At 36.3% G+C, this 23,558-nt stretch overlaps 2 protein-coding genes across 2 annotated transcripts; one reads left to right on the forward strand and one right to left on the reverse strand.

Annotated features, from left to right (window-relative positions):
- Positions 1-13,007: 13,007 nt before the first annotated feature.
- On the forward strand, positions 13,008-13,341 carry LOC133331465 (cuticle protein 38-like). Its single transcript, XM_061539858.1, has one exon. The coding sequence runs from the start codon at positions 13,036-13,038 to the stop codon at positions 13,339-13,341; it is 306 nt and encodes a 101-aa protein (XP_061395842.1). The 5' UTR covers positions 13,008-13,035.
- Positions 13,342-17,545: 4,204 nt separating this feature from the next.
- On the reverse strand, positions 17,546-17,857 carry LOC133331463 (cuticle protein 4.9-like). Its single transcript, XM_061539856.1, has 2 exons — positions 17,846-17,857; positions 17,546-17,773 (listed from the first exon to the last, which is right to left on the reverse strand). The coding sequence occupies exons 1-2, from the start codon at positions 17,855-17,857 to the stop codon at positions 17,546-17,548; spliced, it is 240 nt and encodes a 79-aa protein (XP_061395840.1).
- Positions 17,858-23,558: the final 5,701 nt, after the last annotated feature.

Genomic DNA, 23,558 nt, shown 5'->3' on the forward strand with positions numbered 1-23,558 from the left:
GTTCGGCCGGGCCGAACTTGGATGTCAAGTACTTGAAATGAAAATAAAGGGAACATACCATAAAGTCACGTTTCTACAAACTGATTATGTAAACCATAACTTCAGCAATTTTTAATGAATATTTATACCCTCAGCGTTATGGCTAATGAGGGTGTATATATATCTTGATACAGTGAAAATGTGACTCGTCAAAATATTGGTTCTAAACCCCACAATTTTTTTTTTTTTTTTTTTTTTTTTTTTGACCAAATCCATTTCAGAAAATTTTGATTTCATCCAAACATTGCCTATATTATTATTTATTTCAAACTTTGTTCAAGTTCGAAGATGGGAAATATCGATCCACTCCTTCTGGTCCCACACAGGGGCTAGGCCTGGGCCTAAATCCGGGCTATAGTTCATATATAGTACATTATCGAACCTTACGTTCTATCCTCCGCAAGTGAAATGATTACAACAGAGTCTTAGAACCAAACCCAGAACAAATCAGATAACTATTTTAATATAAAAAAGGTTATATGGGGACTACCCCACAAAGGGACGAATATTAACCAGTGAGCGGAGCAGTATAGTCGGACGGGGCCGACCACATGATACCCTACACAACTACTACGAAAAGCCTGGGCAATATTTCGTGATATTTGCACCCTTTTTACCGATTACAGATCAACAACTCCTCTTTCTAAGTCTTGCATATTTTCCAAAATGTTTTTCTTGAAGTGAGTTTTTACGCCATACAATAAAAAATTGGTCACTTTAGGTTTTGGTTGATTTGACACTCGGAAAATTGACCGATCATCATCTAAACAACCGCTCTAAGTATTTGGTCAGATCCAATTCACCTTGTAAAATATGTGATGTTCTGTATATAATAATTGCCTCTTGAGCGACTAGAAAATCTGGCAAAATTAAAGTTTTCGGTTCATTGTACGCCCTGAATGAAATCTCAACTTCACCGAAATTTATAAGCGTCGTCCTTGACCATAATCGGAACTTCATGTACAATTTCAAAGCGATCAGCGCGAGATTTCCGTCCTCTAATGGAGTAATAGTAATAATATGCACATAGTCACCTTTAATTAATTACGTATAACTGCCGCATCGGAGTACATACAGCCATATAATTGGTATCAAGAATAAAAAATTGTAATCAACATTTTTCACACAAAAGTCAGGGTCCATTTGACCCGCTAAATATTGACCGATCTTTATCAAAACAGGCATGCTTATTCTTATCCACGATCCCCTTCTCCATGGCCTCTGGACCGACCAGAAAAACCGAAAAAAATTAGTATTTGCTCCATTTCATTCCCTAAATATTAACCGATTTTTATCAAAAACAATAGGGGTCTTCATTGGCCAGAACCCATCCTACATGCTAAATTTCGTGTAGATTGGTCCATAACTGTGGCCTGTATCGTGTTTACAAATTATAATGGACAGACGGACGGACGGACACACATGTCTAGATCGACTCAGCTAGTCGAGATATGACGATCGGTATACTTAAAGGTGGGTCTAGGACCAATATTTCGCGGCGTTACAAACTTTTGTGGCTGCACAAAGCTATAATACCCTGACAACATAGTTGTGTAGGGTATAATAATTTTTGGTAGGGAGATTTGTTACCATATACGACACCAAAATGCCAAATTGCAGCAAATGCGGTTAAAAAACGCGCTCAAGAACGCCAAAATATCCAAAATTGGGGGTACCCTTATATGGGGGCTACCCAAAAAAATAGGCCTATATTCATAATTTTTTGTGGAGAGATTTGGTACCTATTAAGAACTCAAAATACTAAATAACAGCCAATTCGGTGGAAAAATACGACTAAAACCCTCGAAATACTGAAAATTATGAGGTACCGTTATATGGGGGCTACTTCAAAAAGTGGACCTATACTTATAAAGTTTTGTAGAGACATTTAGTGCCCAATAAAAACCCAATCTACCAAATTTCAGCGAATTCGGCTGAAAAACGCGCTCAAGAACCCCAAAATACCGAAAATTGGGGGGTACCCTTATATGGGGGCTACCCGAAAAAATTGACCTATATTCATAATTTTTTGTGGAGAGATTTGGTACCTATTAAGAACTCAAAATACTAAATTACAGCCAATTTGGTGGAAAAATAGGACCAAAACCCTCAAAATTCTGAAAATTAGGAGGTACTGTTATATGGGGGCTACCAGAAAAAGTGGACCTATACTTATAATTATTGGTGGAGACATTTAGTGCCCAATAAGAACCCAATGTACCAAATTTCAGCGAATTCGGTTGAAAAACACGCCCAAGAATCCCAATATACCGAAATTTGGAGGGTACCCTTATATGGGAGTTATGCCTAAACGTGGACCGATAAAGTCCATCTTCGAACTTGATCTGCCTGCAGACAAAAGACAACCCTATGCAAAATTTCAGCACCCCAACTCAATTCCTTCAGAAGATAGCGTGATTGCAACAGACGGACGGGCGTACGGACAGACATGGCTATATCGTCTGAGAATTTTACCCTGATCAAGAATATATATACTTTATAGAGTCGGAAACCAATATTTCGATGTGTTACCAACGGTATGACAAATTTAATATACCCTCCATACTATGTTGGAGGGTATAAAAAGTTCTAAATTGTTACAATCTAGACTATGGAGGAATTAAGATTACTTTTAGAGTGTAGATTCAAAAATTTGGATTGGGGTAAGGGAGATAGAGAGCTGGAACTCTAAAATTTGGTATATACTTGTACGAAATTTGGTGAAATTAGAAAAACAGTTGATATTTGGAGGTAGTTTTGAACATGTGTTCGGAAAGTGTTGAAAGGAACTAAATTTGGAACCGGTAGGAATTTGCTGAAATATATATTTGAATCTGAATAATGGAAAAAAGAAAGAGATCTCAGAAATTAGTGCATATGTGTATGAGGGGCAGTAAATGGGAATAAACTTGATATTAGGAATATAGGTGGAATTCGGAATAATAGTCCATAAACGTTTTTACGATTTCCATATAAAATATTATTCATTTTTTTATTCCCGTACCGTGTATATATATATATATATATATATAGAGAGCAATAAAGCTTTTACATTTTGCACATACATTGCTACTGCTACTTGAATTGGATACATAAATTGGATAAATAATCAATATTGGCACAAGTTTTGGGATATCCTCGATATATAAGGAATACCGACATTTCAAGGCTATCTCGAAACTTCCGAATTTTGGGTAGGTTTCTCAAAAAACTTAATCCTTAATCTCCATACTAAAATTGTTGGAATATTTGCTAAATTTTCTGGGTATATTACTTTTTGGTACGGTTTCAACTGAATTTGCTAATATTTTGTGTTCCAAGATTTGTTACTATAATATTTCTAACAAAAATTGCCGATATTGGTCCACGTGTTAAGTTAACGGCGTTTCGGAATTTTGGGTTTTGGGTGTGTTTTTCAATCGAATTGACAAAACTGTCAAAACTACGCCTGAATATTTACCATGAAGATTTTAGGTATTTGTAGAGGGTATAAGAAATTACATCCCACCGATTTCAACGACATTTTTACTTATTCTAAAAAGCTAAAAGTCACAAACATCTGACTTATTGGAGTAATTTTTTTCTATAAAAAATTAGCGACGCCTATTCGGCAAAAAAAAAGTTACTCCCCCGAAAGGTCTATTTTTTTCGGCAGAATACACACCCTACACAACTATGTTGTCAGGGTATTATAGCTTTGTGCAGCCCAAAAGTTTGTAACGCCGCGATATATTGGTCCTAGACCCACCTTCAAGTATACCGATCGTCATATCTCGACTAACTGAGTCGATCTAGACATGTGTGTCCATCCGTCCGTCTGTCTGTCCATTATAATTTGTAAACACGATACAGGCCACAGTTGTGGACCAATCTTCACGAAATTTTGCATGATTTTGGCCAATGAAGACCCCTATTGTTTTTGTTTTTGTAATATTTAGGGGATGAAATGGACCAAATACTTAATTTTTGTCCGTTTTTCTGGTCGCTCCAGACCAGAAACAGGCATGCCTGTTTTGATAAAGATTGGTCAATATTTAGCGGGTCAAATGGACCCTGAATTTTGTGTGAATAATTACAAAAATTGTATTCTATGGCGTATATATTTGCCCCTGAAGGACGTATACCACACTAGCGGGCGGAAATATAGCGCTAATGGCGAAGCGGGTGCAAATATCACGACATATTGCCCAGGCTCGGAATAAACATCCGCAGAAAGTTATAGTTCAGTATATATATATATAGGGTATATATATATATATACTGCTATATATATATACACCCCCAGAAATCCACAGAAAAAAACTTCAGAGGCGCTAGGGGTCTATTTCTTCAGTAGAAACAAATTAATACACACTCAAATGTTTTTTCTACAGATTTTGATCTAAAATTTATATATATATATATATATTTTACTTTTTATTTTCCCCCTGCAAATGCAATTATTTTTGTATTTCTTTTAAATACTCCATTGATTACAAATGACCCAATTAAATTTGTCACATCATCACCTGCAGTAGCATCGACATACATTTGGTAATGGATCAATGTTACGACATCCTTTGGGACAGCATTGTGTCTGACTTCTGTCAATGTTAATTAAAAAGAAGAAAAATCTGAACTTAATTGGACAACATTTTGCCACTATCGTTGATAGTTGGTTGAACAACATAAGCACCACCACACCACACGCAATGTGAAACACACACACACTCATACATAACAATTATTATTATTGCGTAAAATTTTAAATTTGTTAGTTCCATGCATTATTTGAAGGTTATGTGTTTGCTTTATTTATGTCCAATGGGTCAATAGTGGTAGTAGTGCCAATAGTGATACGATATATATATTTTGTGATAGCTTAATGGGTGCATTGATTGGCATTGGCCCAATGTTTCTCCCACCCCTTCCCGTTGGCTCAAATCGATGCCTTTGTTATTTTCTATTTTGTTTTCTGCTGTTTGGTTCTGGTAATTGTTTCAATACGTCATTGATGACACTGAATTTGAATTTGTTTACGCGTAATCAAATGACACACACACATATAAATAAATATAGCTTTAAGGTGAACAGTGTTTAGGTTTGGCGAATTTTTTCGATACTATTCCCCTGAAGTCTACACATCATTCCTAACTTAATTCAGTACGCTATGCAAAAATTTCGTCAAAATCGAACGATATATACGGACTTTGGTACATCATTAACCTTAAATCGGGCGAAAATATATATGGAAGCTATAACTAAAGCTGAATCGATTTTCACGAGACCTAATATGCCAAACCCTATTGAAATTGGGAAAAATCGGTTCAGATTTAGATACAGCTCCCATATATATTTTCGTCCGATTTAATGTAAATGGTGCACCAAAGTCCCTATATATATTTCGATTTGCACGAAATTTGGCACAGCGTAATGAATTAGGTATAGAATGATGTGTGTTAAGTTTCCTGAAAATCGGTTCAGATTTAAATATAGCTCCCATACATAGTTTCGTCCGATTTAATGTAACTGATGCACCAAAGGCCCTATATATCTTTCGATTTGCACGAAATTTGGCATAGGGGAATGAATTAGGTATAGAATGATGTGTGTTAAGTTTCCTGAAAATTTGTTCAGATTTTTTGGCACATCGTAATGAATTAGGCCTAGAATAATGTGTGTTAAGTTTCCTGAAAATCGGTTCAGATTTGGATATAGCTCCCATAAATATATTTTCGTCCGATTTAATGTAAATAATGCACCAAAGTCCCTATATATCTTTCGAATCGCATAAAATTTGGCATAGCGTAATGAATTAGGTATAGAATGATGTGTGTTAAGTTTCCTGAAAATCTGTTCAGATATAGATATAGCTCCCATATATATTTTCGTTCAATTAAGTCCCTTAATATCATTCGGTTTGCACGAAGTTTGGCACAGCGTAATGAATTAGGTCTAGAATGATGTGTGTTAAGTTTCGTGAAATCTTTGAAATCGGTTCAGATTTTCCTTTAAAATTTGCGACGTCATCTGTCGAATATTACCAAAGTGGTGAAGGGTATCATATAGTCGGCCCCGTCCGACTTTACTACTTTCCTTACTAGTTTTTATTTATTTTTTTATAACTTTAACCACTGTGCAACCAATTTACCATTTATACCAACCAAACAAATGACAATAACAACCATTGACACACAGTCATGGAAAAACTGTGTTAGCAATGCTAAGGTCATTTCGCATTTTCAGCCACTCATCATTGTTTGCATTGGTCCCTCTCCTTGGATTACATTTTTCTTGGTGATGGCGTTAATGTTTTGTTGGTTTGCTATTATTTGTGCTATCTTTGCTGGCCTTTTGGTGTGTGCCATTATGTCTACTAGTACCAGTTGAAAAGTTGAATGAGTTTGGAGTCTTATGGCCAAGGAATCAATGAAGGAGAAAATGTGTGGCAATGAGTTGTCAACTTGGTCTTACTCTATTCAAATATTGTTGAGAATGTAAAGGAGTTATATATAAATAAATATATATGTATATATATACATATTACTTAAGGTCTAGAATGGTAAATGTTTATTTATTGTTTTTATATTTGATACTCGTATGAATTTTTGGATATGTAACATTAATATCGCCCCCACGTAGTAAACCTTGCCATTATTATTCAACGACCGAGTTTCATGTTAAATGTTTATCACATTTCGAAAAGAAAACCAGTAAGGAAAGCAGTAAAGTCGGACGGGGCGGACTATACGATACCCTTCACCACTTTGGTAATATTCGACAGATGACGTCGCAAATTTTAAAGGAAAATCTGAACCGATTTCAACGATTTCACGAAACTTAACACACATCATTCTAGACCTAATTCATTACGCTGTGCCAAACTTTGTGCAAACCGAATGATATTAAGGGACTTAATTGAACGAAAATATATATGGGAGCTATATCTAAATCTGAACGTATTTTCACGAAACTTAACACACATCATTCTAGACCTAATTCATTTCGCAGTGCCAAATTTCGTGCAAATCGAAAGATATATTGGGGCTTTGGTACATAATTTACATCAAATCGGACGAAACTATATATGGGAGCTATATCTAAATCTGAACCGATTTTCAGGAAACTTAACTAACATCATTTTAGGCCTAATTCATTACGCTGTGCCAAATTTCGTACAAATCGAAATATACATAGGGACTTTGGTGCACCATTTACATTAAATCGGACGAAAATATACATGGAAGTTATATCTAAATCTGGACCGATTTTCACGAAACTTAGCACACATCATTTTTGACACAATTTAGTACCCTATGCCAAATTTCGTGCAAATCGATATGTAGGGACTTTGGAGACCCAAATACCTTAAATCGGACGGAAATATATATGGGAGCTATATCTAAATCTGAACCGATTTTCTCGGAACTTGGCACACATCATTCGTGACCTATTTCAGTACTTTGTGCCAAATTTCGTGCAAATCGAATGATATATAGGGACTTTGGTGCACCATTTACCTTAGATCGGACGAAACTATATATGGGAGCTATATCTAAATCTGAACCGATTTTCTCGGAACTTTGCACACATCATTCGGGACCTAATTCAGTACTCTATGCCAAATTTCGTGCAAATCGAAAAATATAGAGGGACTTTGGTGCCCCATTTACCTTAAATCGGACGAAAAGTATATATGGGGCTATATCTAAATCTGAACCGAGTTTTCCCAATTTCAATAGGTTTCGTCCTTGGGCTAAATAAGTGACTTGTGCCAAATTTCATCCAAATCGGATCATAAATGCGACCTGTTCTTTGTTTACAATTCAACATCTACAGACGGACAGACGGGCATGAATAAATCGACTCAGAAAGTTATTCTATGCATATTCTCAAAAGGAACCATGTGTCTATCTCGTTTCCTTATGCCTGTTACAAACATACGCACAAAGACATAATACCCTGTACCACAGTGTGGTGAAGGGTATAAAGATGTGACAAGAACATTATTCACTCATTTTTGTCATAATCACCATCACGCTCTCTTTCTATCTTTCTGCGACATTAACCGAATTGTTAATTTGCTAATTGCCTTATAATTGTCTGATACAATAGCTATAGGGCAATTATTTTATTTATATCCAAGGTCTAATGTAAAAATACTCTGGAGTTTTGGAAACCATGTAAGTTTTTAAACCTCTCGTCTGTTGTTAGAAATATAATTAAAAGGAAAAAAACAATTTTTGGGAAAAATGAAATTTATTTGTTTAAATTTTCCGATAGCAAAGTAAACCACTTCGTGAAAGGAATAATAAGTATTTATAGACGACTTTCTGGAATTTATCTCATAAGTAAGAAATTTCAAAATATGTCCTAAAAGATCTGTGATTTCAGGTAGGATCTGTTTAGGATCTGTCAATATTCCGAGGGTCAAATCACCCAAAACCTTTAGTGACTAAATTTATTCTATTATACGGCGTAAATATTCACCTCGAGAAAACAAGATTTGGATTTCTGCTAAAAATCGAATTTCTTCTCAGAAATTGCTGCGTCCCAAACTATCCTGTAAAAACAATATCTCATAAACATCCACACACTTCCCATTAATATGGCCATTCATATTTTAATGATTTCTAATTTGGATAATCACACCACGTTCACATCGTATTGGCCCGGACGCAATTATATTTCCCAAAACTGTCTAGTCTATTTTTAATTGCTTAATTATAGATTAAATTGAGATTTGATTAATATGTAGGAAATAACACCTCCCCACCCGCTTTTTCGAAATCATAAAGAATTATTCTCCCCCTCCGTTTTGAATATTCTGCTCCAAATTGTGTGACGTCAATTAATTTTAATTTTTATGATTATTTAACGTGAAACAATTGTGTCTTGTGTTGCATACAAAATTTCCCAAGCAAATTCCAGTCGCAAGCACAGAAGCAGTCTATGTATGTGTGTGTACGAGTAGCAACAATGCAGCCGCAACTAATCAAGATGCTTAATGCATAAATTTCATGAAGCAACAGCAACACTCATTTTACATACTGCCCACACACATACTACTTTAAGAGAATGTAGTTATGTCAGTGCGTGTTTGTGTGTGTGTGTTTCATCTTATCTATTATCATTGGTGACGGACGACGTCTGTTAAAAGATTCATTAGCAATTGTCTGCGTATATCGAATAGAATATTTAATTTTTCCGATCGAAAATTTAGAATGGTAACAATGACGATTCAAAAGTGGGGAGAGAGAGAGAGAGAGTATGGAAGATGATGAAGACACAAACTAAAAATAAGTTCTCTGACACTAGTTTATGCAAATATATATTATGCTAACAAGGAAAGGCGATTAAAATAGATGACGAGGAAGGCATGTGGCATCACTTCATTATTAATAAGATGGTAGTTATGATCTATGAAGAGATTATAGAAAAGAAAATGAATGAAATTAAAAAATATATATATATTTTTTTACGGGCCAGCAAAAGGGACCTTCAGAAAACCTTGTTTTTTTCGATTAGCCTGGATTTTAAAAATAATAAAAATAATAATAAAATATTTTTTTTTAAATTATTTTCTAGGGGTCCATCAATAAGCGTGGATTTTTTTAAATATGTTCTGAAGGAAAATACAAATAAGCGTCGATTTTTCAAAAATTATTTTCAAAGGACTAAAAATATGCGTGTTTTAAAATATTAATTGTCTAAAAATTGTTCCCAAAGCATTATCAACAAGTGTGGTTTATTCCAAAAAAATCCAAAGGTTAATCAATAAGCATGGATGTTTAAAAATTCTAAGGAATACCAATACTTGTGGATTAAAAAAGAAATTACTACCAATAACTGTGGATTATTTAAATGTTTTCCTAAAGGACTATCAATATGTGTGGATTTTTGAGGCTATGTGTCTATTGGGTGGCGTAGGGGTTGATATATACCAAGCAACCGCTCTGATTGGCTTTAACATGGCGAAGTCCAGGCTTATCTTGGTCCCTCTTTCATCTCAATTGTGGACACTGACCTACCCGCGGTGCCACCTGGGGAGCTATTTTCATCACCCGATGAAATAGTGAGCTAATATGTGCCGCGAGTTCACCCATAAGAACTATAAAAAAATGGATTGAGGCGTCGGGTTAGTTGCCCACTGCCGGAAAACACAACCCACTATAAAAAAGCAAAGAAAAAGAAAACCAAACCCCCTAATGTTGACGAACCCCGCAAACGTATAAAGGACCACGATCTGCGAATCTGCACTTGGAATGTGCGCACGTTGTACAGAACAGGCGCAGTGTTCGCTTTGGCCGATGGACACAAGAAGTACAAAGCCGATATTATTGCTGCGATGGAAAGGGACAGGCGTAAGTAACTCAGACGATTACGCCCTGTATTATAACTGCCATGAAAGGAGACATGAGTTGGCTGGTTAACAGGAGAATAAAAGACCTTGTCTCCAGATTCACTCCAGTAGATGAGCGAATTGCTATAATCCGTTTAAAAAGCGAAGTTCTTCTACATCAGTCTCATTTGCGCCCAGGCTCCGACCGAACATAAAGATGAACAGACCAAAGACATATTTTACGAGCGCCTAGAAACAGCATATGACCATTGCCCTGGTCATGACATTAAAATTCTGCTAGGAGATTTTAATTCATAAATCGGAAGGGAAAATATCTTTGGCCCCACAGTCGGAAAATTCAGACTTCATGAAGAAACATCCGACAACGGCATGAGGTTGATTGACTTCACGGCAGCAAAAAACATGGTAGTTAGCAGCACCAGATTCAAGTATCTCGATATACACAAGGCCACCTGGATCTCTCCTGATCAAGTAACGAGAAATCAAATTGATCATGTTGTGATAGACGGAAGGCATTCATCCAGTGTTTTAAACGTCCGATCGATCCGAGGACCGAATACCGATTCGGACCATTACCTTGTAACAGCCAAGGTACGCACCCGTCTTAATGTAGCAGCAAAGGTGCGATCTAACACAAAATGGCAAAGAATTGCCCACTCCCTACAAAGCAACACTTGGGTACCAAAAACCACAACCAAGGAACACATGGTACCAATGCGGCTTCAGACCTGGCAAATCCACCATTGACCCGATTTTCCCTCTGCGCCAAATCCTTGGAAACACCCACGAAAAACACATCGACACATTCCACCTATTTGTCGACTATAAAGCCGCATTTGACAGCCCTATCCGTTCAGAGGTGTTTAAAGCAATGTCTACGTTCGGCATTCCTGCAAAATTAATACGGCTATGCAGGATAATTTTAAGTGGCACAAGATCAGCAGTCAAAGTAGGAAAGGACCTATCGGAGCCCTTCAATAACGAACGAGGATTCAGACAAGGTGACAGTTTGTCGTGTGATCTTTTTAACATCCTACTGAAAAAGGTCATACGAGACGCAAAGTTGAAAGGGTCGAACATTGCGAGCGGTAACAGCCACCTTTGAACAAACTGAAAAGGAGTCTGCCAAGGTGGGTCCGGCAGTAAACGGCGAGAAGACCAAGCTGATGGTATCAACGCGCAAGACGTCCGGTAGACTCGGACCAACTGTGAAACTTGAGAACTACAGCTTCGAGGTAGTTAAAGACTTTATATACCTTGGTACCACCATAAATAAAACAAATTACATCAGTTTTGAAATTCGGAGAAGGATTGTGATGGCCAACCGATGCTACTATGGTCTGAGCAAACAACTCAAAAGCAAGGCCACCTCCCGCCAGATCAAACTCACACTTTACAAGACGCTGATACTACCCGTGCTATTATATGGATCAGAAGCATGGGTACTTGCCCAAGCAGATGAGGCAGCTCTTGGGATGTTTGAAAGAAAAATTCTCCGAAAGATCTACGGACCGATCTGCGTCGACGGTGAATATCGGCATCGAATGAACCACGAGCTCTACAATTTATACGCGGACATCGACATAGTCGTATTGAGTTGCAGCGACTACGGTGGCTAGGCCATGTTGTGCGGATGAATGAGAATGCCCCAGCTCAAAAGGCATATAAAAACGAGCCTACTGATGGTTCCCGTAGAAGGGGAATGCCACGAATTAGATGGAAACCCCAAGTAGAAAACAACATCTTGGAACGTGGTCTTCCAAATTGGTGGATTTGCGCACAAGACCGACGCGCTTGAAAATCTTTCTTTAAGCTCGGCTTATGGAACAACCGTTCTGTAACAAGCCAGCTGAGTAAGTAAGTGTCTATCAAAAATATTTTCTAACGAACTATCCACAAGCGTGAATTTTTCAAAACAATTATTTCCCAAAATTTCTCTCCGACTTTTTGTAAATGTGGATTTGTTAATTCTTTTATAAATAATTTTCTAAAGTACTATATATGAACGAGTGGTACGAAATGTGTAATCAGTGATGATCGAAATCGAACGGATTATTGATCATATTTTAGCATAATTCGCCAGACATATATATTAATTTTATAATTTAGTAAAACACATTTAAATGACATATATCTATGGACATATTCCAGTTCAATAACATTTTGTGTGTTAGTATTATTATTGCTTTGTTGTAAATAAGCTTCTGGTTTTAGCTATGACAACGCTTATGATAATAATGAGAGATAGCTGAACTTGATATCCACAACCAGGCGACTAAATTAATTACGACTGATACGTGCTTAGCGTATTTTACTATCGCTGACAATTCCAAAAATCATACGCCAAGTAAACGTTTAGGGAATTTCAAAACAGTTCCACCAACTATAAACACGGCAAAATTGGCCTGCTGACAACAAGAACAATTGTAGGTATTTTTTTTTTTTTTTTGGAAAGCATATGAGAATATTCATCGGTTGATATTAATGTGGTTTAATACCTCACTCAAAACTCAAGGATGTTTTTTGTTTTGTTCTATTTTAATTTATGTTTATTGCTCATATTCTAAAACAAAATTTCGGTATAAAAGCATTGTGCCAAAATTGGGATGGCATCAGATTTCTTTTAGAACTTCTAACATCACAACGCATTCAAAATGTTCAAATTGTTCGCTGTTTGCTTCTTGGCTTTGTTTGCCGTCGCTTTTGGTGCTGCTAAACCCGCCTGGTTGGCTGCTGCTCCCGTTGCCTATACAGCTCCTGCTGTGGCTTATACCGGTGCTGTTCCTGCTGTCGCTGCTGCTTACACTGCTGGCTATGTGGCTCCCTATGCTAGCACCTACAATGCCCACACTGTCGCCCACACAGCTGCCTTCCCTGCCGCCTATGCTGCTGCACCTGTTGTAGCTGCTACCCCAGCCGCTTATGCTGCCGCTCCCGTTGTTACCGTCTTCAAGAAGTAAATTTCATGTGATCGGATTTGAATTTGGAATGAAATGAAATGTTAATTTGGAATCTCAAAATGAAACGAAAATAAAATATCTACAACTTTACTAAAGCTCAAACATTTCCTGGTTTTATTTTTCTCGCACAAAATAATGTTTAAAAATCCACTATTATTGAAAGTGCTCGAAAAAATAATTTAAACAAATCCAAGCTTGTTAATTTGAATCTGCCCTAATTCTAGAATGTCCCTACAAAATTACAAGTGAAAATCTCAAGAACTCTTGAAGATATAGCCGATTTATTGTGTCAGCATCAAGTGACGGCAAGAGTGATTCTCAAACTTTAAACTCATTTTTCTCGAAGCAGTGTTTTACGATAACTCAAAAACTAATAATCCAATCGGTTCAAAATTTTGACACGTTTCTCTGTAAATCTTCAAATATATATGTGAAAAGTTACAAAACTTAACAAGCATTGATATTCATTTACCAGCCCACTTAAAATCTTAAAAATAAAAAAAAATCGAGAATGGGAGTGGCGGGTTCCCTTAATAGACCACGCGAAAATAATTTTTAACCATTAAGGAAAGTAGTAAAGTCGGACTGGGCCGACTATATAATACCCTTCACCACTTTGGGTATATTCTACATATGTATCCTAACAGACGCCGCGTGTTTGTTATATATCTATATCTGAACCGATTTCAGGGAAACTTGCCAGAGACAAATTTATAATACATCAGTGCGTTGTGTCAATGGGCCTAGCTATGAATCTCTTCACGAAGCTCAGCAACATCATTCTAGACTTAATTCAGTACCATCAGTACCATATACCAAAATTCGCGCAAATCGAAAGATATATAGGGACTTTGGTGCACCAATTACTTAAAATCGGACGAAAATATATATGAAAGCCATATCTAAATCTGAACCGATTTGTCACGAAACTTAGCACACGTCATTATAGACTTAATTCAATACGCTATGACAAATTTCGTGCAAATCGAAAGATTTTCAGAGACTTTGGTGCACCAATTACCACAGTGTGGTAAAGGGTACAACCACAGTGTGGTAAAGGGTATAAAAATTTGCAAATATTGATAGTTCTCGAAAATACCCTGTACCACAGTGTGGTGAAGGGTATAAAAATTTGCAATTATTGATAGTTCTCGATTTTTTTTTAAATCCGCGCTCTCGAAAAAGTATTTTTATAACCTACACAATTATGTTGTCAGGGTATTATAGCGTTGTGCAGCCCCAAGAGTTTGCAACGCCGCGAAATATTGGTCCTAGACCCACCTTTAAGTATACCGATCGTCATATCTCGACTAGCTGAGTCGATCCACACATGTGTGTCCGTCCGTCTGTCCATTATAATTTGTAAACACGATACAGGCCACAGTTATGGACAATCTTCACGAAATGTAAGATGTAGAATGGGTTCTGGGCAATGGAGACCCCTATTATTTTTGGTAGAGATCGGATAATATTTAGGGGATGAAATGGACCAAATACTTAATTTTTGTCGGTTTTTCTGGTCTCTCCAGAGGCCGCAATTATGTTCCGAACATCGCGAAATTTTACATGGAGAAGAGGATTGGGCCAAGGAATATGCATGCCTGCTTTAATAATGATCGGTCATTATTTAGCGGGTCAAATGGACCCTGACTTTTGTGTGAAAAATGACAACATTTGTATTCTATGGCGTATACATTTACTCCAGAAGTATATAGACCTGAGTAGTTGATAGGGTATCCAAGATATCAAATATAGTAATGTAGCTACTCGGATGTGGAAGTTACACTCAACTATTTACAGGTGCTTACGTTAGATTTTAGTTAGTAACCCATTACCACATTAGAGGGCGGAAATATAGCACTGATCGCTTTAAATTTTCCATGAGGTTTCAATTATGGTCAAGGACAACGCCTATGCTTTTCGGTGATGATCAAATAACAATTTCGGGATGAAGTGGGCCGATAACTTTTGTTGTGTTTTTTTACGAGTCGATCTATAGGCCACAATTATAAACCGAACATCACAACACCACCCACGGTGAAAGGAACGTGGACAAGTAATTAGAGGGGCGGCTGCTTTTTGATAGTCTTCAAAAAAATTAATTTTTAAAATTCCAAACTATTGATAGTCCCCTTAATTGTTATACCCTTCACCACACAGGGTATTATGTCTTTGTGCATATGTTTGTAACAGGCAAGAGGAATCGAGATAGACCCATAGTTACTTTTGAGAATATGCATAGAATCACTTTCTGAGTCGATTTACGCATGTCCGTCTGTCCGCCCGTCCGTCTGTCCGTCCGTCCATGTATTTTTGTGAACAAAGTACAGGTCGCATTTATGATCCGATTTGGATGAAATTTGGCACATTTCACTTATTTGGCCCAGGGAGGAACCCTATATAATTGAGAAAAATTGGTTCAGATTTAGATATAGCTCCCATATATATTTTCGTCCGATTTAAGGCAAATGCACGAAATTTGGCACAGCGTAATGAATTAAGCCTAGAATAATGTCTGCCAAGTTTCGTAAAAATCGGTCCAGATTTAGATATAGCTCCCATATATAGTTTCGTCCGATTTTATGTAAATGGTGCACCAAAGTCCCTATATATCTTTCGATTTGCACGAAACTTGGCATAACGTACTGAATTGAGCCTAGTGTGATGTCTACTAAATTTCCTGAAAATCGGTCCAGATTTAGATATAGCTCCCATATATATTTTCGTCCGATTTTATGTAAATGGTGCACCAAAGTCCCTATATATCGTTCGATTTGCACGAAATTTGCCACAGCGCAATGAATTATGCCTAGAATGATGTCTGCCAAGTTTCCTGAAAATCGGTCCAGATTTAGATATAGCTCCCATATATATTTTGGTCCGATTTTATGTAATTGGTGCACCAAAGTTCATATATATCTTTCGATTTGCAAGAAATTTGGCAAAACGTACTGAATTGAGCTTAGAGTGATGTCTGCCAAGTTTCGTGAAAATCGGTCCAGATTTAGATATAGCTCCCATATATAGTTTCGTCCGATTTTATGTAAGTGATGCACCAAAGTCCCTATATATATTTCGATTTGCACGAAATTTGGCATAACGTACTTAATAGAGCGTAAAGTGCTTTATGCCAAGTTTCCTGGAATGATGTGTGCTGAGTTTCGTGAAAATCGGTTCAGATTAAGATATATATATATATATATATATTTCCGTCAGATTTAATGTAAATAATGTACCAAAGTTCTAATATTGCATAGATCGATTGATTTTAAGTAATTGACACACCAAGGAACCAATATATGATTGAAAGAACAAAACGTACTGAAATTAGTATAAACCAACCTGTGAAAAGTTTCGTTGAAATCGGTTCAAATTTGGATATAGATTCCACATATATTTTCATCCGATTTAAGGTAATTGGTGCTTTTAAGACCCTATATATCTTTGCACGAAATTTTGCATAGCGTGCTGAATTGCGTCTATAATAATGTGTGTCAAGTTTCATGAAAATCGGTTCAGATGTATATAAAGCTCCCATATATATATATATATATATATATATAGTCGCCCGATTTTAGGTAAATGGTGCACCAAAGTCTTTGAAAATCATTCCATTTGCACGAAATTTGTCATAGCGTACTGAAATAAGTTTAGAATGACGTGAGCTAAATTTCGTGAAAATCGGTTCAGATTTAAATGTAGCTCCCATATATATTTTCGTCCGGTTTTATGTAATTGGTGCATCGATAGGATACATCTGTTGAATATACCCAAAGTGGTGAAGGGTATCATATAGTCGGCCCAGTCCGTCTTTACTACTTTCCTTACTGGTTTTGTTGTGAATCCAAGCTTTTAAGGATATCAATTTTAAAAAATTCTAATTGGAAAATATTTTTTTTGTATTTAAAATTCCTATTTATACCTCGGTTGTTAAAATTCCTAATTTTAAAAATAGAAGAAATTACAAAACAATTTTGTTGCCATTTTGATTCCGAAAATAAGCTTTTGTTTATTGACTTTTCACTTTTTTGTCCATTTTTATTTAAAATACAAAAACTCAAAAGAAATGAGTTCTTAAAGAAATGATAAAAAATTACACGGCAACCAATTACACAATAATATTATTCATAAATCCTTTTCTCATGATCCTTTGGGGTACACCATTGTCGTTGCGAGATTATTTTGCACGTTTTTAGGATTAACCTTAACGAAGGAAAGCGGTAGCATAAGGATAAGCGCTATAAGCTGAGGCATATGGGTAGGCAGAGTAGGCAGCAGCAGCATAGGGAGCGGTGTAGGCAGCTGTGTATGGGGCAGCATAGGCAGCGGTATAGGGAGCAGCAACATAAGGAGCAGAGTAAGCCAAGGGAGCGGCAACAATGGCGGGCTTAGCCATGGCACAGGCAAGGACGGCGAACAAGCAAATGGCGAACTGTAGTTATGTAAAAAATTTAGAAAATTAACATAATTAAGAAGATCGAAAAAAAACTTTAATTTCACTTACGAATTTGAACATTTTGTTTGATTTTCTTAAGAAGTTCTTTAGAAACTGATGAAGAACCCTTGAGAGTAGCATAGCTTTTATAGTAAAACTATTTCGTTTGCTAAACTATAAAATGCAATAACAATTGTTTGTTTCTTCTGTACATCGTCGTTTTTCTTGGCAATTCTAGTAGGCTCCATTTGACCATGTGGTGTACATATTTTTGTTCAGAATATTTCGATAAACAGGTGCCAAAAAATAAATAAAATAAAAATAATAATATCTTTCGTAAATAAAATATTTTAAATTCATGACATGTTTTGAAATGGTATCATGAGTAGGTTTTATGATTATTATTTTGAAATCATTGCGAATTGCTGGCAATTAGCCGTATAAATTATATAATTTATGCAAACAGTCGAATCAAGTCTAGTGTTTGGTCTACTTAAGAAATATACATTTTGGCATAATTTTTTTATTTAAAATTTGAGATTAGTTAGTTAGTTTAAAAAGAGGGGTGGTTTACACCACCAAATGTCCACTGTGACATTACATACACTTAAGCCATAGGAGGCCTGTTGTGCGCTCTAGGAAGGAAAGGTATTTAGATTGAATTATTCTTAATTTTTTTTATATCCCTATTCTTTTAGGAATTCTGTGTTCTTGCTGAAGTCCTTTAGTATTTTCCATTCACACCCCCTTAGGTCATTTAGTTCAGGAATAGTGTCGATCTTCATGAATTGTGTTCTAATGCATGCAAAAGCTGGGCAGTGGCAAAGGAAATGTTCCAACGTTTCGTTGTCTTCCCCACACGCTCTGCACCTGCTGCTTCCCGAACACCCAATCTTGTGTAAATGTGACTGCAGGTTAAGATGTCCTGTGAGAATGCCTATAAGTCTGCTTAGTTCTTTCTTGTTTAGCGTAAGTATTTGCTTAGTCTTATCCTCATTTGGGTCTCCCCATAAGATTTTTGTGTTTTTCCAATCCTCTCGTTATTCCAGACATGAAGCGCTAAAAGGTTTTGCACTGTTCACAACTATGTTGATTAGGTCAGTAGCATGTCTGGCGAGTTGGTTGGCTATCTCGTTTCCTATGACTCCTGAGTGATCCGGTACCCATATTATACGTACAAGACCGTGTCGTGAGAAATTGTTTATTGTTTTTATGCATTCCAATACAGTTTTTGATGTAACTGTTTTGGATGTTATTGCATTAATAGCATGTTTACTATCTGTCATGATATTTATGTTATTATGCCCAGAGTTAGAGCTTAACCATCTAAGACACTTCGTTATAGCTTGAACCTCCGCCTGTAGGATCGTATTGTGATCTGGCAGGCGAAGTGAGATTTCAGTCCCCAGTTCTTCAATAAAAAGTCCCAGTCCCGTCTTTCCCGCTAGCCGGGAGCTATCCGTGTAACAACAGTTCCCCGGAGGCATATGTGCTAGTGTTCCGCTGTTCCATAACTCTCTGTCCGGTATCAGGATTTCACACAATTTGATTACTATTGTTTTAGGTATTTGATCTGACTCAAAGTGGCTAATTGAGTATCCGATCGTAGCCTGAAGTATATTTTCGTCCAGTGTGTTGTGTCCGCTGTCGATCCACTCCTTCATGGCTTTAAGTCTTAAAGCTGCGATGGCCGCTTCGTATTTTATTTGAATGTTAACTGGGTGTATGTACAATATAGTTTCCAATTCTCTGGTTGGTGTTGTCCGCATTGCCCCGCATATGCCTAGACAACAAGTTCTTTGGACTTTCTGTAGTGCTATTACATTACATTTTTTGTCAATTGCTGTCCACCAAACTACAGACGCGTAAGTTAGAATTGTCCTAATAACGCTCTTGTAGATCCAGTATACCATCTTTGGGTTGAAACCCAATTTAGAGCCCACGGCTGTTCTACAGAAGGACGAGCATCTATGGGCCTTTTCGACCCGTTGATGTATGTGGTCTTTCCATCTAAGTTTTCTATCTAGGATGACACCTAGATATTTGACTTTATTTGATATGGCTATCACTTTGTGTTGAAAGATTGGTTCTTCGTACTGTCCTATTTTTGCCTTTCTAGTGAAGAGACATATTTCCGTTTTGTCCGGATTTACGTTTAGACCCCTCGGCTTCGCCCAATTAAAAGCAATGTTTAACGCCGTTTCAGCCTTCCTGCATAGTAAGTTAGGGTTCTTTCTCCTTAGAAGTATTATAACGTCGTCTGCATAACAGACTGGTTCAAAACCATCCTCGATTAAGTTCCTTAAGAGACTATTGATAGTGGTGACCCACGAGAGTGTTGACAGTATCCCTGCCTGCTGTGTCCCTTGTCCTACTTTGTCCCTGATAGTTATGTCTTGTAGGCTACAGATTATCCATCTATTCCTTAGCATATGGTTGACCCAGTCTATAATTGCCTGGTCAACACAAAAGGCTTCTAAGGATTGGATAAGTGTTTCGATGCTGACATTATTAAAGGCTCCTTCGATGTCAATGCAGACTGCTAAAGTGTACATTTTCTTATTGAAAGTTCCTTCGATGTGGTGTACTGAGATTACAGAGTGTTATCATATGTTTAGTCTTAATATAAGCATGTCATTGAAAACAATTATTTTTAAAAAATCTAAGCCTTTGATGATGAAAAACATTTATAAAAAAAATTAGGTCTTTGATGGTTCGTGACAAAATATTTATAAAAAACAACTCTTTGATAGACCATTGATGGTCCATCAAAAAAGTAATGCTTATGATTAGAGATGGGCAGTGGGTAAATACCCGGTAAATTGAGTAAATACCCATTTGTGGGTATTTATTTGGTATTTACTATATTGATACTTTAAAGGCGTGGGTAAATACTCGAGTTTTTACCCAAAAATTGGGTATAATCTCATTAAGTGCGGAACCACTTGACATAGGCGGCCAAAATTTTGCATACAAGTTTTTAGTGTCAAAGCAAATAGAGAAATCCAACATGGGGTCCCTGGGTCCAAGTTTTGATATAGCCCCCCATATAACCGTATCTCCCGATTTAAGGCATTTTTTGCCTATTAGACACATTTTACAACCAAATTCGCTGTAATTTGGCACAGAGTGTTCTTGTTGGGTACCAAATATCCATGCATTTTATGTACGTAGGTCCACGTTTACTGGTAGTCCCCATACAAAGGTACCCCTATTTTGAGTATTTACCCGAAAATTGGGTATTAACTCATTAACTGGCGAACCACTTGACATAGTCGGTCAAAATTTGGCTCAGATGGTTTTTATATCAATACAAATACTGGTATGGAAAATGGGGTCCCTGGGTCCATTTTGGATTTCTATATTTGATGTGAGATTAAAAACATGTATGCAAAATTTTGACCGCCTATGTCAAGTGGTTCCGCAGTTAATGAGTTTATACCAAATTTTTGGATAAAAACTCGGGTATTTACCACCGTCTTTAAAGTATCGTAAAACTATCCATTCTAAATCGATTTGATAACAGAAACCCGGAAATAGGGTGTAAGATGTTGTATTACCGATTCAATATAGTAAATACACAAATAAATACCCGCAAATGGGTATTTACCCACCCCATGGGTATTTATCCGGTAAATGCCATCTCTGCCCATGAAAAGTTTTGATTGAAAAACAATATTTTCAATAATAAATATTTCTATATAACATTTTACATAAAAAAAAGGTTTACGCCAGACATAATGGCGATCTGACCAAAAACAATAAAAATATTACCAAGTCTATTGAAATGTCAATTTGGGCAATTTGTAATGCTTGTAAACAAACATATCAAATATGTAAATGCAATTGCAATACGCGCCAGTTTTAATGTCAGGCGATATTTAACTTAATTTTGAAATATGCATAAATGTCATTGTTGTGTTTTTGTGTGTGTGTTTGTATGTTTTAGGCCCATAAAGTATGTGGCCGTAAAAATGTTCCAATTGTCAACACTTATAAATCGTGGATAATTACGGCAAAGGCCGTTCATCTGAAAAGAAAGAAAACAAAGCCAAAAAGCAAATAAAAACCAAAAAACAACAACAATTTATTGTTTATACACAATTTTTTTATTCGTTTTTAATACGAACACTTGCCGAACATGATCGGCATATTAATTAGGATCATTGTAAGTGATTGAGTGTTATTGTACTACTGCTGGTGGAGAAGGTTCTTTTTATATGGTATTTACGTATGAATGTGTGTGCATCGTGTGTTGGTCGATAAAAAGTTTGGGAAACACTATTCACGGTAGCCATTACTACCATTTGAAGTCGAAATTTAAAGGTGCTTGAACAGAAAAAACCTCGTAACTACTATAATAGTGAACGCCAGTCATACCGGAACAAAATGTTTTCTTCACTCTAATATGGCTTTGAAAAATAATAATAAACACGAGACGGTATGTGCTATTGACACAATTTGTATTTAGCTAAATTGTATAATACGTTTATTATTCCGTTCTGGATTAAAAATTTTATACTAAAGAGTATTTCAATTTTTTTGCTATCGGAAATTAAAAATATTTGTGAGTCATTCTTGATATGGGAACAGAAAGTACTGACGCACTTGATATAATTACTTTTTTACTATCATCAATAGGGTCGATTATTCTCGATTGTCGGTATGTTATGCTTGCAATCAGTGTTGCCACTTTGAATTGTATAAAATCTACGCATTTAATAGTCCTGGAGAAATATTACTTATAAATATTGCCTGGAATAGTCCTTAAAAAAATATTTAAAACATATTGAAATAGTATTGTTTAAAAAATGTACGCCTTTCACAGTCCTCCAAAAAATATTTGCCCCTATGCCTTTTATATTCCTTTAAAATACCTACGCCTGAAATATTCCTTGAAAAACAATTCTTAAAAAGCTACGCCTGAAATATTCCTTGAACAAAAAATTACAAAATCTATGCCTCTAATTGTCCTTGAAAAATATTCTTTACATAACATATGCCTCTAATTTTCCTTGAAAAATATTCTTTAAATTATCTACGGCTGGAATATTCCACGCAAAGTATTTTTTAAAAATCTACGCCTGTAATATTCCTTTAAAAATTATCTTTAAAAATATACGCCCGTAATATTTCTAAAAAATATGATTTAAACTAGTGAGCGGAGCTGTATAGTCAGACGGGGCCGATCATATGATACCCTACACAACTTCCACAAAAATCTAACTTCCTGTGGTTCTATTTTCTGAGTTTAAAATATTCACCATGGTTTCTGTTGTGACTCGAAAAAACACAAAAAATAAGTTATCGGTCAACTTTATCCCAATATTGTTATCTGATCACCACCGAAAATAGGCGATGTCCTTAACCATACCTGGAACCTCATGGAACATTTCAAATAAATCAGCGTTACATTTCCGCCCTCTAGTGTGGTAATGGATTACTAAATAATACCTGTAAATATTAACGTGTAACTCCCACATCCGAGTACATACGACAAAATAATTGTTATTAATTGAATGGTCAACCACTCCCCTTGGAATATATTCATATCTTTCAGGAGTAAATATATACGCCACAGAATACAAATTTTGTCATTTTTCACACAAAAGACAAAGTCCATTTGACCCGCTAAATATTGACCGATTTTTATTAAAACAGGCATCCTTATTCTTGGTCCCAATCCTCTTTTCCATGTAAAAACTCGAGATGTTTGGGCCATAATTGCGGCCTCTGGAGCGACAAGAAAAACCGACAAAAATTAAGTATTTGGTCCATTTCA

Source organism: Musca vetustissima, unplaced genomic scaffold (genome assembly GCF_032173495.1).
Source record: "Musca vetustissima isolate MV318-11 ecotype Yass unplaced genomic scaffold, APGP_CSIRO_Mvet_v1 utg32663, whole genome shotgun sequence".
NCBI classification, from domain to species: Eukaryota; Metazoa; Arthropoda; class Insecta; order Diptera; family Muscidae; genus Musca; species Musca vetustissima.